Below are 16,546 nucleotides of genomic sequence, written 5' to 3'. Positions count from 1 at the left end.
ACAGACAGAACAAAATAAAAATATGCCCACAGATCAGAATATTGCTCAGGACGATAGTGAGGTAGTGTTCAGAAACATGGCACAACATTTTAAGAACTTCTCTGCAGCTATGACAGCACAGGGAGTTTTCCAGGTCGTTAGGTCATTTGAGGGTGACCCCACTAAATTCAAGACCTGGATAAAAGAAATAGAAAAATACGCGAAATTAGTAGGGCTAGATGACAAGGAAATCCCTAAAATAGCGTATCAAACAAGTGTAGGTTCAGTAGGGGATTTTATCAAACGATATTTAGACGATTTAGAGGGAGATCTGTCTTGGGAGGACCTTAAGAAACTCCTCAAACAAAGATTCGCTGACATAACAGCTTCGCATCAAGCTATGGCCTTATTACGTAAAACGATACAGAAACAGGACGAAAGCGTCCAGATATACGCTGAACGACTCCTGCAAGTAGCAGAAGACGCGTATCCTGATGCCCAGGAATGTGAAAAGGGCATTGTTCAAAGACAATTAGTTAACGCCTTTTGTGATGGGTTGCATTTTGACTATATTAAGATGAAGGTTATGCGCGCGAGGACCCAGACACATTAGAGAGGGCGGTACATATAGCTATGCGCGAACAGAACCTTAGGAAAAGGTTCAATCTAAGACAAGACATGAATAATGATAATGACATGGTCTTAAGGCCAAGACAGGAACATGTATATGACCCTCAGGTAGCCCCTACGCAAGACACACACTTTAACCTTAGACATAACGAAACTAACACGAGGCGAGAAGTACCAATGGACATTGACCACACCAGACAGAGACAGTGTTATAAATGTAAACAAAACAATATCATAAGACATAGACCACGCACAGTACAAGACAGAAATAGTTTTAGGGAAACACAGCGACAGACACCCCTTAATAGAGCCCCTAGAAATAGGTATTCAGACAATAGCAGATATCATAACCAAACTCAAAATAGGTCGTATAGTACAGGTAACAGAGTGCAACCTCAGAACCCCCCCACAAGTGCAGTCATTAGGTCGAAATAAACAAAGATCACAATTCAGATGTTTTCAATGTAATGGAGAAGGTCACATAAGAAAGAACTGCCCCCAATTAAATAGAAAAAGTAGGCCGTTAAACTAAGGACCTCGCTTCATAAGGAAACCGATGGGGCGAGGTTAAAAAAGAAATAAGAAGCATGTGTCTAAGAAAATAGAAATATCGGGTAACCCAAGTACAACTGTGATAAAAATAGGTAAACAAAAATTAAGAGCTCTCTTAGACACAGGTGCTGAGGTTTCCATAATCAGCAATAGGATTTTTAAGATGTTACCGAATAAACCACGACTAAGAAAAGAAAGCATGACTCTCCAATCCGTCAGCAGTACACCGCTCAAGGTAATAGGTTCAGCAGACATTTCATTTCAAATAAGACATTTGACCTTAAGACATAAATTTTATGTTGTTGATGGCATGAACAGAAACTGCATCCTTGGTTTAGATTTTCTTAAACAAAATGGCGTTAGAATGTATTTTGACCTTGCATGTATGCGTATAGGTAAGACCTATGTTCAATTAGAGGAAGACATACATATTGCCTCAATAATAAGGACCACCCACAAGACATTGTTAAGACCGCAAACGGCAACGATATGTCAGGTAAGACTCCCAAGAACTTTTAAGATACCAGGATCAAAGCTCTTAGAGATATCACCAAATGACACTTGTATATATGATGAAACCTGGTTTGACCTTACAAAACGGTGTAACAAAGGTCACGAACCCTCGCAAGATACCTATCTTGATACTTAACCAAACAAACAGGACGATTAACCTAAAACGAGGAAGTGTAGTAGGCAAAGCACAGGCCTTAGAAGACAAAGACATTTCAAGTATAACTGCGACAAAAGACGATGACAAAGACGAAGAAAACTTTAAGGAGGTAGATGTACCAGACGAGTACAGTGCTGAGACACTAAAGATATTAAGAAGAAACAAGGATCTATTCGCCAAAAAGGATTCTCAGCTTGGACATACAAAGACAGTTAAGATGCATATAGAAACAGGAGATCACAAACCAATTAAGAACCGACCTTACAGGACACCCCTGAAGAAACGTCAAGTAGTGGACGAAGCTATTGACGAGATGTTAAAGGCAAAGGTCATAGATAGGTCTAGAAGTCCCTGGAGTTTTGGCTTAGTGGTAGTTGATAAGAAAGATGGAAGTAAGAGAATGTGTGTAGATTTTAGGAGTTTAAATAAGATTGTTACCCCGATGTCAGTACCTCTTCCTTTGATAGATGACATTTTGACCCTCCTAGGACACTCAAAACATTTCACTACATTAGATTTGAAAAGTGGATATTGGCAAGTAGAACTCGACGAGGAAAGTAAACAAAAGACAGCTTTTGCCTGTCACAAAGGACTATTCCAGTTCAACAGAATGCCTTTCGGACTAAGTAACGCCCCTGCTGTCTTCCAAGAACTGATGAATATTGTCTTACAAGGATGTGAACAATTCGCCACGGCTTACCTTGATGATGTCATAATTTACAGTAGGACAGCTGAAGAACACCTGAAACACTTACAGATAGTCTTCAACAAATTAAGACAACATGGACTCAAACTAAAGCTTAAGAAATGCACTTTCTTCAAGAAAGAGACGGAATATCTTGGCTTTATGATTACGGACAAAGGTGTAAAGCCGGACCAAAAGAAAGTTGAAGCTATTAGGGCCTTACCAACCCCTACTTGCGTAAGAGATGTAAGAGCATTCATTGGAATGTGCGGTTACTATAGGAAGCACATCCCCAACTTCTCAAAAATAGCGGAATGTCTTACAGAACTAACCAAGAAGTATGCTAGGTTCAAATGGACTGAAGAATGTCAGAAGTCATTTGACTATCTTAAAGAAAGTCTTACAGTAGTACCTCTACTAGCATACCCAGACCCAAACCTACCATATGTGCTTTATACAGATGCATCAGACACATGCATAGGAGCTTGTCTTACACAGAAGACAAAGGAAGGTGAAGAAATGCCACTTTATTACTTGTCACATAAGCTTAGCCCAACACAGCGTAGGTGGTCTGTGATAGAGAAGGAAGCTTTTGCTGTGGTATATGCTCTTCAGAAGCTTGATAACTACTTACACAACAGTTCCTTTGTAATAAGAACGGACCATCGCCCACTTTCTTACATATTCTCAGACAAGAAGACATTGAATAAGAAACTCTCCTTATGGTCCCTTACTGTAGCGTCCTATAATTGTAAGGTAGAATATATTGAAGGTAGATTTAATTGTTGCGCGGACTTACTATCAAGACTACCAACAGATACAGGAGAAGAAGCTGAGGATAAGCAAGGAGAAACCCAGGAAACTAAAGACATTCATGATGTCTTGGACGTAGATGACAGAGCCTTAGAGATTGGAGCTCTCAACTCTAACAAATTTAAGCCAAGAGACTTTGTCAGTAGTACAGTTGATACTCCAGACGATATTGTTAAACCTCATATGGATCTCCCTAAAGACATAGACATGAGAAAAAACTCAAGACAATGACGAAGACATATCAAAGCTGAGACTTAGACTTTGTAATGGACAAGCAACCAAGAGTGAGGAGGAGCGCTTCTTGGTTGTAGATAACTTAGTGTATTATTTGTCAAACGCGGAATCAGATGACCCGGGTCTTGAGACTTTACATTCCGAAGGAACTTGAAGGAATGGTGATAAGACAGTATCATGATTTCCTAGGTCATATGGCAGTTGACAAAACATATGACGTAATACGAAAGAAGTATTATTTTCCTTTGTTATACAAGAAGGTTCACCACCACATTGAAAAGTGTGTGACTTGTCAGACAAGAAGTCACAGTAACCCTCAACCTCCTCTTCAAGACAGCCAGATACCCCCATACCCTTTTGCTAAGGTAGCAATGGATTTGTCAGGCCCTTACCCCCAGACATTATCAGGAAACAAATACATCGTGTCGTTCATAGATGTTTACTCTGGCTTTCCGGAAGCATTTCCAGTCCCTGACAAATCAGCAGCAAACATTGTACATCTTATCTTGGAAGAACTATTCCCAAGATATGGTAGCGTATTAGAACTGGTTACAGATAACGGTTCAGAGAATATCGCTAGATCAGTAAAGGAGACACTAGAAGCATTGAATATCCACCATGTTACCACTTCTTATCATTGCCCTCAGTCAAATGGAAAAGTGGAGAGATTTCATAGAACGATGGTAGACATTTTGGCCAAGAAGATCAAAGAAAACGTTAACACGTGGGATCTTTTCTTGAACCAAGTATTGGCCGCAGTAAGATTTCATACCAGTGAGGTAACAAAGGCTTCGCCTTTCTTCCTGCTTTATAACCGCGATGTAGTACTCCCCTTGGACACAATCTTAAAGCCAAGACGACGGTATGCCGGTGAAGAGTTACACAAGATCGCCTTAGAGCAGCAACATAAGTCCTTTGTTCTAGTGCATAGACACATGAAACAAGCGAAGAAGAAACAGAAGAAACTCGCTGATAGGAACTGTAAAGACGAGGATCTTAAGACAGGAGATCCGGTTTACATAAGAAACCATAAGCGTACCTCAAAACTGGACAATAAATGGACACCTTACTATAGGATTATAGAGCAAACTGGACCAGTAAGTTTTAAGGTAAGAAACCAGCTTACAGGTGAAGTCACGAAGACACACGCGAGGCATTTACGATTAGCAAATGTTGATGAATGGGAGTTGCCCAAAGATAATATAGGTCGACCTTTAAGGAAATCGACATATGTAGTTCCCCCTGAGAGCAGTTCAGAGGAGTCTGAGGAGGAAACATCCTTAAAAAGAGTCATAAGATATAGAAGACAAGAAAGGTCAGACTCGGACTCTGAGGATGATATTCCGTTAATGGAGCTAAGACAAAGGCTCCGGACTCGAGAATTGGACAAAGCTAGTCCTATTGATTCAGATGATGAACTTATACCTTTATCACAATTGAAAAGTAAGTTAAATGAAAACAATAACGCTGACACTCAGACAGATGACGATGATGATGATTTTGTAGATGCGTCTGAGACAGGTTGTACTGCTGATGACATGGAGATTAATGCGGTAAATAAATTAGCAAATGAAGTTACGCCCCAAATCTCCACCGCAGTAGATAAACCATGTAAAGATGATAGACTCTACAATAGAAAAGATGTAGATTCTAAGAAAGTTAAGAGAAACATATCAAGAGACTCTGAGGACAATTCAGAGCTATTTAAAAAATGTCTGAAATATTTCCTCCGTGATCAATAACGAGATTCATTAGTGAATCGTTTCTTATCGTTTCAGAAAACGAAATATAAGCTTTTGTTCTTAATCTAAGATATTGATGAATATTTAGGTACATACACTAAGATCGACAGGGCCCTTAGTGAGGCAAAGGAATTAGTTGGATTAGCTAGAGATTATCTTAATCATTTGAAACTTCAGATCAATATGCTATCTCTAGGACATTTAAGCCCTTCAGTCATTTCACCCCCAGACTTGTACGAACTCCTTATAGAAGTAGAAAGCAAACTTGACCCAGGTGTTAGAGTGCCTTTTGACCCGGAAACTGACCTTTGGGAATTTTATAAGACAGTGACCTGTACGACACTTATTAGTACTGATAGCCTTATTGTAGTTATTTCCATTCCATTAATAGACATGATTGGCAAGTTTGCTGTGTACCGAGCACATAACCTTCCTCTTCCGTACCTTGGATCGAATCAAACAAATATTTTGGCGACTTATAAATTAGAAGCAGAAGCTCTTGCAATCAATGAAGCGAAAACACAATTGGTTACAATGACAATTGAGGAGATGAATCAATGTGTAAATAGCGTTAAAAACTACTGCAGGTTTCGTAGTCCAATGTATACTATAATGGGAAATAATATAATGTATTGTTAATCTTTTTATGAATTGGACCAATAATTTAGTTAAATATTGTACTACAGTAGTACAAAATACAAACACTTCCCCTATGGCCCAGTATTTGACCAATGGCCAATGGATAGTTGCCCATGATAGATCCTTGACTTTTACACTGAAATGCCCCTATAGAGCCCAATCTGGTACTGTGGTGACCAGATACCCTATTGACACCTTATCCCTTGCGGAAGGTTGTTCTGCATCAAATGAATATATGACCTTGCCCTCATATTATCATTCAGAGAGTAAATATAACCTAACAGATCATTTTCAACAGGTGATTTCAAATTATTATGTAGGCTCCATTGAACTCTGGAAACCAATGACCCAAAGACTACCAAATGTAAAAAACATTAAGATACCCCATAAACTTAAGCCTATAAAGGAAATCCCCATTGATGAGTTGATAAATGAACTTGACAATTCATTTGATCTTGAACCCATGGAATCTGATTTGCCCCTCTCGACCTACTTGTCGATAGTAGGTGTGGTAGTAGTTGTTGTTATAGTGATATATTTATGTCGTAGGAGAATTAGGGATAAATGTCAGAAATGTAGGTTAGGTAAATGGTCAGTGAAAAGGGGAAAGTCAGAGTCGAGTGTCTCGCAAGCCTCAAGACCCATGCAAAGACTCAAAAGTAACCAATCCACAGAAGACATGACAGCCTTAGAAGAATTGATGACAACATACATCAAGGAACTCATCCACCAGGAACAAGAAAACACAGAAAAACCTACACTGATGTCAGGAAATTACCCTGAGGGCGTTGACCTCGCCGAGGCAGATGTAACTGCCCCATCAGAAAGTGGAGGAATGGAATCGGGTAAACAAGACTGCCTTACAACCCGAGTACGAAGTGTAATATACCAAGACTTAAGAAAAGAGCTCAGTCTTCCATAGACAGATATAAAGTAACGTCTTGGTCGTAACAAGACAATGTCTAAATGTGAAGAAGGAAATGATAATGACCCGGTGAAACATTATGTCGTGATATTTAACGTCTATATGATTAAAGATACTTACGAGACAAAGATATACATATAATGTCTCGGTTATTACAAGACAATACGGAAACGTCTTGGTGTTAACAAGACCAACTCTTGTCTGGATATTAACGTTAATCAATTAAAAAAAAATCACAATGTCTTAGTGCGGATAAGACAAAATGTGACCTCTTCAAGAACCGTGGTGGATGACGGACCTAAGAACATAAAGAAGCTCTGAATATAAGTAAATAAGCAGCAACTGTGGAGATAAACTGTGGATTTTTATATAGGAGCAGCCATATTATTACGAATGATTTTTAACGATGAAGTTACCATGGAACTCGGTGACTGTTAAATAGGTTCAAACTAAAATGGACGTGACTGTGAAATAATATTACTGATTTTCAATGACGTAGTTACCATGGAACTGTGTGACTGTTAAATACATTGTATGTTCGAACTACAATGGAAGTGAATGTGAAATATGTTTGAACTACAATGGACGAACTGTGAAATATGTTTGAACTACAATGGACGAACTGTGAAATATAATTACTGGCCAATTTTAAGATGTTGTGACCATAGAACTGTGACTGTAAATACGACTTTATATTGCATGAATATATTAAAGAGATGTTTAAAGTATAACGTCCAAGATAATTACAATATGTGTATGTACATATTGTGCATTAAGGTAAAGAGTTGTAACGTTTAATAGGATAACTTCGCGATAATTAAAAATATACTGCATGACGCATGCGAATGAAAGAAGGTTGAAAGGAGAAATGAATGAAATGGCCACTAGTTACTATTTAGGGAATTTTTTTTAAAGGAGGCAGTGGTAAATTGAAATATTAATAATACTTGATACTTTGCGTTAAGAAATATGTAAGCCATTCTGAGAAATGCCTTACATATTGTCTTGTTTGAAGAAAGGGGCGATTGTAACCCTATAGAGGTAGGCAGGCTGGTAGCCTTGCTTAAACCCCAATGATATTATTGGTGATAGACGATTGTAAACCTATAGAGATAGACAGGCTAGTAGCCCTGCTTAAGTCCCCATGAATATCATTAATAGATATGATATTTGAATATTCCCGCTAGGTAAACAGGAAGTGGGGTACCTGTTGAACCTTGACAGAAGTTGTTATGTTAGCCGTGTATAATTGTGGATCGCGGGGCTGAGTTAATTATAGTGTATTTTATAAGAGTACAAGTATTAGTTATTTAATAACAACCATGTATATATTTATTAGGCTGTGTTTAATTTCATAGTGCATTATTGTGGTGTATATAGTGTTGCTTAGACCTAGTATTGATGTGTAGTATATTTAAAGGTCAGTAACGCGGGATTGTTTTCTCATGTTTGCAGCCAGAGTTAGGTTGTTGTTTTAAGGCATGGCCAAACTAGGTGACCGAAATATCAGTAAATTGTTACGGCACCTACTTAGTAGCGACTACGTGGGATGTTCTGGAAGGCATGGCAGGACATCGCACGGTCTATGCACGTGTTTAAACTAGGTGACCAACTTATTAGTTAATTGTTACCGAATAGGTATGGGTATGGTAGGGAGGGACTACGTGGAATGTTCTGGAAGGAATGACAGGACATCGCGTAGTCCACACACCTGTTTAACTGCGCAGTATAGTTTGTGCAAAATGTGCATATTACAGGCGGTTCTGTCCAGCCTCAACCAAGTCCAGTCAGAAAATCAAAACATTTCTATTTTGTTAAGCCTGCATCAGGCGCCGGTAAGGCTGTATTCTGAATTAAAATTAGTAATTTTTGACAGTTTATGATGAGCTGGGTAACCTTTGGGGCAAGCATTGTCCCACGGCACGTGTACCAGTCACGTACCCAATCATTATAAATAGAGGGCCGCAATAGGCCCCAGTCAGACTGAAACCAGACTGAAACCAGACGGAGACTGAAACTAGACTGAAACTAGACGGACATCAGAACGGAAACTAGACTGAAGACTGAAACTAGACTGAAATTAGACGGACATCAGACGGGAATAAGACTGAGACTGGGTACTTCCGCCTCACATACACCTACGTCACCGCCTCCTCTAGGGCCACCTTTGAGAGAGAGAGAAAGTGAGAACTCTTGTCTACACTTTGAATAAAAGCCGTCAACAAGCTTCTACCCTACTCCTTGTCGTCATTTCGACCAACACAGCCATCCATAGGACGACACTTATGGGACGTCTAACCCATATATTGTAATGATATCCTTATGGGACGTCTAACCCATATATTGTAATGATATCCTTATGGGACGTCTAACCCATATATTGTAATGATATCCTTATGGAACATCTAAACCATATATTGTAATGATATCATTATGGGACGTCTAACCCATATATTGTAATGATATCCTTATGGAACATCTAAACCCATATATTGTAATGATATCCTTATGGGACATCTAACCCATATATTGTAATGATATCCTTATGGGACGTCTAACCCATATATTGTAATGATATCCATATGGGACGTCTAACCCATATATTGTAATGATATCCTTATGGGACGTCTAACCCATATATTGTAATGATATCCTTATGGAACATCTAACCCAAATATTGTAATGATATCATTATGGGACGTCTAACCCATATATTGTAATGATATCCTTATGGAACATCTAAACCATATATTGTAATGATATCCTTATGGGACGTCTAACCCATATATTGTAATGATATCATTATGGGACGTCTACCCCATATATTGTAATGATATCATTATGGGACGTCTAACCCATATATTGTAATGATATCCTTATGGGACGTCTACCCCATATATTGTAATGATATCTTTATGGAACATCTAACCCATATATTGTAATGATATCCTTATGGGACATCTAACCCATATATTGTAATGATATCCTTATGGGACATCTAACCCATATATTGTAATGATATCCTTATGGGAGGTCTAACCCATATATTGTAATGATATCATTATGGGACGTCTAACCCATATATTGTAATGATATCCTTATGGGAGGTCTAACCCATATATTGTAATGATATCCTTATGGAACATCTAACCCATATATTGTAATGATATCCTTATGGGACATCTAACCCATATATTGTAATGATATCCTTATGGGAGGTCTAACCCATATATTGTAATGATATCCTTATGGAACATCTAACCCATATATTGTAATGATATCATTATGGGACATCTAACCCATATATTGTAATGATATCCTTATGGGACGTCTAACCCATATATTGTAATGATATCCTTATGGAACATCTAAACCATATATTGTAATGATATCCTTATGGGACATCTAACCCATATATTGTAATGATATCCTTATGGGACGTCTAACCCATATATTGTAATGATATCCTTATGGAACATCTAAACCATATATTGTAATGATATCCTTATGGGACATCTAACCCATATATTGTAATGATATCCTTATGGAACATCTAACCCATATATTGTAATGATATCATTATGGAACATCTAACCCATATATTGTAATGATATCCTTATGGGACGTCTAACCCATATATTGTAATGATATCCTTATGGGACATCTAACCCATATATTGTAATGATATCATTATGGGACGTCTAACCCATATATTGTAATGATATCCTTATGGGACGTCTAACCCATATATTGTAATGATATCCTTATGGAACATCTAACCCATATATTGTAATGATATCCTTATGGGACGTCTAACCCATATATTGTAATGATATCCTTATGGGACGTCTAACCCATATATTGTAATGATATCCTTATGGAACATCTAAACCATATATTGTAATGATATCCTTATGGGACGTCTAACCCATATATTGTAATGATATCCTTATGGGACATCTAACCCATATATTGTAATGATATCCTTATGGAACATCTAACCCATATATTGTAATGATATCATTATGGGACGTCTGACCTATATATTGTAATGATATCCTTATGGAACATCTAACCCATATATTGTAATGATATCCTTATGGGACATCTAACCCATATATTGTAATGATATCCTTATGGAACGTCTAACCCATATATTGTAATGATATCCTTATGGGACATCTAACCCATATATTGTAATGATATCCTTATGGAACGTCTAACCCATATATTGTAATGATATCCTTATGGGACATCTAACCCATATATTGTAATGATATCCTTATGGGACATCTAACCCATATATTGTAATGATATCCTTATGGGACGTCTAACCCATATATTGTAATGATATCCTTATGGGAGGTCTAACCCATATATTGTAATGATATCATTATGGGACGTCTAACCTATATATTGTAATGATATCCTTATGGAACATCTAACCCATATATTGTAATGATATCCTTATGGGACATCTAACCCATATATTGTAATGATATCCTTATGGGAGGTCTAACCCATATATTGTAATGATATCCTTATGGGAGGTCTAACCCATATATTGTAATGATATCCTTATGGAACATCTAACCCATATATTGTAATGATATCATTATGGGACATCTAACCCATATATTGTAATGATATCCTTATGGGACGTCTAACCCATATATTGTAATGATATCCTTATGGAACATCTAAACCATATATTGTAATGATATCCTTATGGGACATCTAACCCATATATTGTAATGATATCCTTATGGGACGTCTAACCCATATATTGTAATGATATCCTTATGGAACATCTAAACCATATATTGTAATGATATCCTTATGGGACATCTAACCCATATATTGTAATGATATCCTTATGGAAACATCTAACCCATATATTGTAATGATATCATTATGGAACATCTAACCCATATATTGTAATGATATCCTTATGGGACGTCTAACCCATATATTGTAATGATATCCTTATGGGACATCTAACCCATATATTGTAATGATATCATTATGGGACGTCTAACCCATATATTGTAATGATATCCTTATGGGACGTCTAACCCATATATTGTAATGATATCCTTATGGAACATCTAACCCATATATTGTAATGATATCCTTATGGGACGTCTAACCCATATATTGTAATGATATCCTTATGGGACGTCTAACCCATATATTGTAATGATATCCTTATGGAACATCTAAACCATATATTGTAATGATATCCTTATGGGACGTCTTCTAACCCATATATTGTAATGATATCCTTATGGGACATCTAACCCATATATTGTAATGATATCCTTATGGAACATCTAACCCATATATTGTAATGATATCATTATGGGACGTCTGACCTATATATTGTAATGATATCCTTATGGAACATCTAACCCATATATTGTAATGATATCCTTATGGGACATCTAACCCATATATTGTAATGATATCCTTATGGAACGTCTAACCCATATATTGTAATGATATCCTTATGGGACATCTAACCCATATATTGTAATGATATCCTTATGGAACGTCTAACCCATATATTGTAATGATATCCTTATGGGACATCTAACCCATATATTGTAATGATATCCTTATGGGACATCTAACCCATATATTGTAATGATATCCTTATGGGACGTCTAACCCATATATTGTAATGATATCCTTATGGGACATCTAACCCATATATTGTAATGATATCCTTATGGGACATCTAACCCATATATTGTAATGATATCCTTATGGGAGGTCTAACCCATATATATTGTAATGATATCCTTATGGAAACATCTAACCCATATATTGTAATGATATCTTTATGGAACATCTAACCCATATATTGTAATGATATCCTTATGGGACGTCTAACCATATATTGTAATGATATCCTTATGGGACGTCTAACCCATATATTGTAATGATATCCTTATGGAACGTCTAACCCATATATTGTAATGATATCCTTATGGAACGTCTAACCATATATTGTAATGATATCCTTATGGAACATCTAAACCCATATATTGTAATGATATCCTTATGGAACGTCTAACCCATATATTGTAATGATATCCTTATGGGACATCTAACCCATATATTGTAATGATATCCTTATGGGACGTCTAACCCATATATTGTAATGATATCCTTATGGAACGTCTAACCCATATATTGTAATGATATCCTTATGGGACGTCTAACCCATATATTGTAATGATATCCTTATGGGACGTCTAACCCCATATATATATTGTAATGATATCCTTATGGGACGTCTAACCCATATATTGTAATGATATCCTTATGGAACGTCTAACCCATATATTGTAATGATATCCTTATGGAACATCTAACCCATATATTGTAATGATATCCTTATGGGACGTCTAACCCATATATTGTAATGATATCCTTATGGAACATCTAACCCATATTATTGTAATGATATCCTTATGGAACATCTAACCCATATATTGTAATGATATCCTTATGGGACATCTAACCCATATATTGTAATGATATCCTTATGGGACGTCTAACCCATATATTGTAATGATATCCTTATGGGACGTCTAACCCATATATTGTAATGATATCCTTATGGGACGTCTAACCCATATATTGTAATGATATCCTTATGGGACGTCTAACCCATATATTGTAATGATATCCTTATGGGACATCTAACCCATATATTGTAATGACATCCTTATGGAACGTCTAACCCATATATTGTAATGATATCCTTATGGGACGTCTAACCCATATATTGTAATGATATCCTTATGGGACGTCTAACCCATATATTGTAATGATATCATTATGTGACGTCTAACCCATATATTGTAATGATATCCTTATGGAACGTCTAACCCATATATTGTAATGATATCCTTATGGAATGTCTAACCCATATATTGTAATGATATCCTTATGGGACGTCTAACCCATATATTGTAATGATATCCTTATGGAACATCTAAACCCATATATTGTAATGATATCCTTATGGAACATCTAACCCATATATTGTAATGATATCCTTATGGGACGTCTAACCCATATATTGTAATGATATCCTTATGGAACATCTAACCCATATATTGTAATGATGATATCCTTATGGGACGTCTAACCCATATATTGTAATGATATCCTTATGGGACGTCTAACCCATATATTGTAATGATATCATTATGGGACGTCTAACCCATATATTGTAATGATATCCTTATGGGACATCTAACCCATATATTGTAATGATATCCTTATGGAACATCTAAACCATATATTGTAATGATATCCTTATGGGACGTCTAACCCATATATTGTAATGATATCCTTATGGAACATCTAACCTATATATTGTAATGATATCCTTATGGGACATCTAAACCATATATTGTAATGATATCCTTATGGGACGTCTAACCTATATATTGTAATGATATCCTTATGGAACATCTAACCCATATATTGTAATGATATCCTTATGGGACATCTAACCCATATATTGTAATGATATCCTTATGGGACGTCTAACCCATATATTGTAATGATATCCTTATGGAACATCTAACCCATATATTGTAATGATATCCTTATGGAACATCTAACCCCATATATTGTAATGATATCATTATGGGACGTCTAACCTATATATTGTAATGATATCATTATGGAACATCTAAAACCATATATTGTAATGATATCATTATGGGATGTCTAAACCATATATTGTAATGATATCATTATGGGATGTCTAACCCATATATTGTAATGATATCATTATGGAACATCTAACCCATATATTGTAATGATATCATTATGGAACATCTAAACCATATATTGTAATGATATCCTTATGGAACATCTAAACCATATATTGTAATGATATCATTATGGAACATCTAAACCATATATTGTAATGATATCATTATGGAACATCTAAACCATATATTGTAATGATATCATTATGGGATGTCTAACCCATATATTGTAATGATATCATTATGGAACATCTAACCCATATATTGTAATGATATCATTATGGGACGTCTAACCCATATATTGTAATGATATCATTATGGGACGTCTAACCCATATATTGTAATGATATCCTTATGGAACATCTAACCCATATATTGTAATGTTAAAAGTATTTTGATGTCCACTGTACAGGTTTGGAGAGTTTACCCGCCGCAGAGCTCGAGCTTGTTGTGTGCTGTAAGCTACAACAGGCCAATATCGCGCGACAGAAACAACACGCTCCACTTGCTGCTCGGATCGTCCTTTCTGCGATCAAACTCCTCAGGTCATCTGACCTGTTCAAACCCAAGAAGGAAGTCCCAGCTCCTCCACGGTAAGTTACACATGTTATGGTAGAGTTAGAACGTTTTACTCTGAAGTGATTTTATTTCACAGAGGTTTAGATTTCGTTATATTCACAATTTTTTTTTCAAAGTGCGAATTCAAAGCTTAGTAAAATATAAGCAGCACTCCCGATTTTCATGGAAAAAAGTAGCGGCTTATACTCAAGGAAATACGGTATACAATGTACATGTATGTAAACTGTTATAAGTTTCTATGAAATATTTGATATTGTTAAAATTTGACTTTCAACTATAGAAAAAACAACATATTTTTTTCTTTGATAAATGTACTGGTATAATCATTACTGATTTAGATTTGAATATGTATGCCATGTCGTTGTTCCAGAGAAAGCACAACACAAGACAGGTAACAAGAGTTATGACCCCTTATTTAATTCCACCACAATAATGATATACCTAGCTATAGATTACACCCTTATGTTTTCTTTGTTTTCTTTGTTTTTTTATCTTTATTTTAGTTGAATTATTTCTTCCATTCACTTTATTTTGATTATAGTTCACATATTGGAGCTTATTCTATTTGCTTTCTTAACGGAGTGAAGGTCATAAGATTTCTTGTTTGTCATGGAGGAATCATTTTGTAGCACACTGTCCATGTGAAATCTCTGCTGTTTCTTTTGTTTCATTTCTAAGATAGATATTGACCTTGACCTTTACACTTAAGACACCTACAAATCTACATGATTATCACATGTTTTGCTTTCCTGAGATCTTCACAAATTATTTCTCTTCTACTTTACCACCACAGCTCATTCACCATATATTCTTGCACCATGTGTGTAAAATGTTATCAAATTGTATTGCCTCCATCATGTTTTATTAATTTTCCAATTTGTTCTCAACTGAAGAATATATTTTACTACTCTAAAGTTTTAAATATCCATGACAAATCATATCTGCTTTAATGACAATGATTTACTTTAATAAATTTTTAAAACTAATGATAAATTTTATTTTTGAATGTAAAAGATACTGTAGTTCTGACTTCAATGACCTAAGCTCTTGATGGGTTGTGAAGTAAAAATAAACAAACAAATACACTGTAGACGTATGTGTAAATTTGACGTTACTTAAAATGCCTAATGAAAATTGTGTAGAAAGAAATTTCATATAAAGGTGATGTCCTGGCATAAATTACCTGCTCTTTGCATTTACTGATATTGTTAGATTTTCTGTATAATCAGCTATAGTTATCCTCATTCCTTTGGTTATTCTATTGTGATCATGTTGACTTGTTTTTTTTGTTATTTTTTTTTT

At 35.9% G+C, this 16,546-nt stretch overlaps 1 protein-coding gene across 13 annotated transcripts in view; it reads left to right on the top strand.

Annotated features, from left to right (window-relative positions):
* LOC138336196 (cilia- and flagella-associated protein 54-like) overlaps positions 1–16,546 on the top strand; it is a 93,345-nt gene that overhangs the window by 50,572 nt on the left and 26,227 nt on the right. For 11 of the 13 annotated variants that reach the window (XM_069285558.1, XM_069285557.1, XM_069285556.1 and 8 more), the window contains 2 exons: positions 15,078–15,258; positions 15,615–15,635. In XM_069285558.1, coding sequence (XP_069141659.1) covers positions 15,078–15,258; positions 15,615–15,635 — 202 coding nt within the window. The remainder of the gene's footprint in view (positions 1–15,077; positions 15,259–15,614; positions 15,636–16,546) is intronic. The other 2 variants (XM_069285554.1, XM_069285549.1) reach the window with 1 other exon arrangement.

This window comes from Argopecten irradians, chromosome 12, assembly GCF_041381155.1.
Source record: "Argopecten irradians isolate NY chromosome 12, Ai_NY, whole genome shotgun sequence".
Taxonomy (NCBI): domain Eukaryota; kingdom Metazoa; phylum Mollusca; class Bivalvia; order Pectinida; family Pectinidae; genus Argopecten; species Argopecten irradians.
The sequence above is the reverse complement of the archived record's forward strand: the minus strand, read 5'-3'. Positions and strand labels throughout refer to the sequence as shown.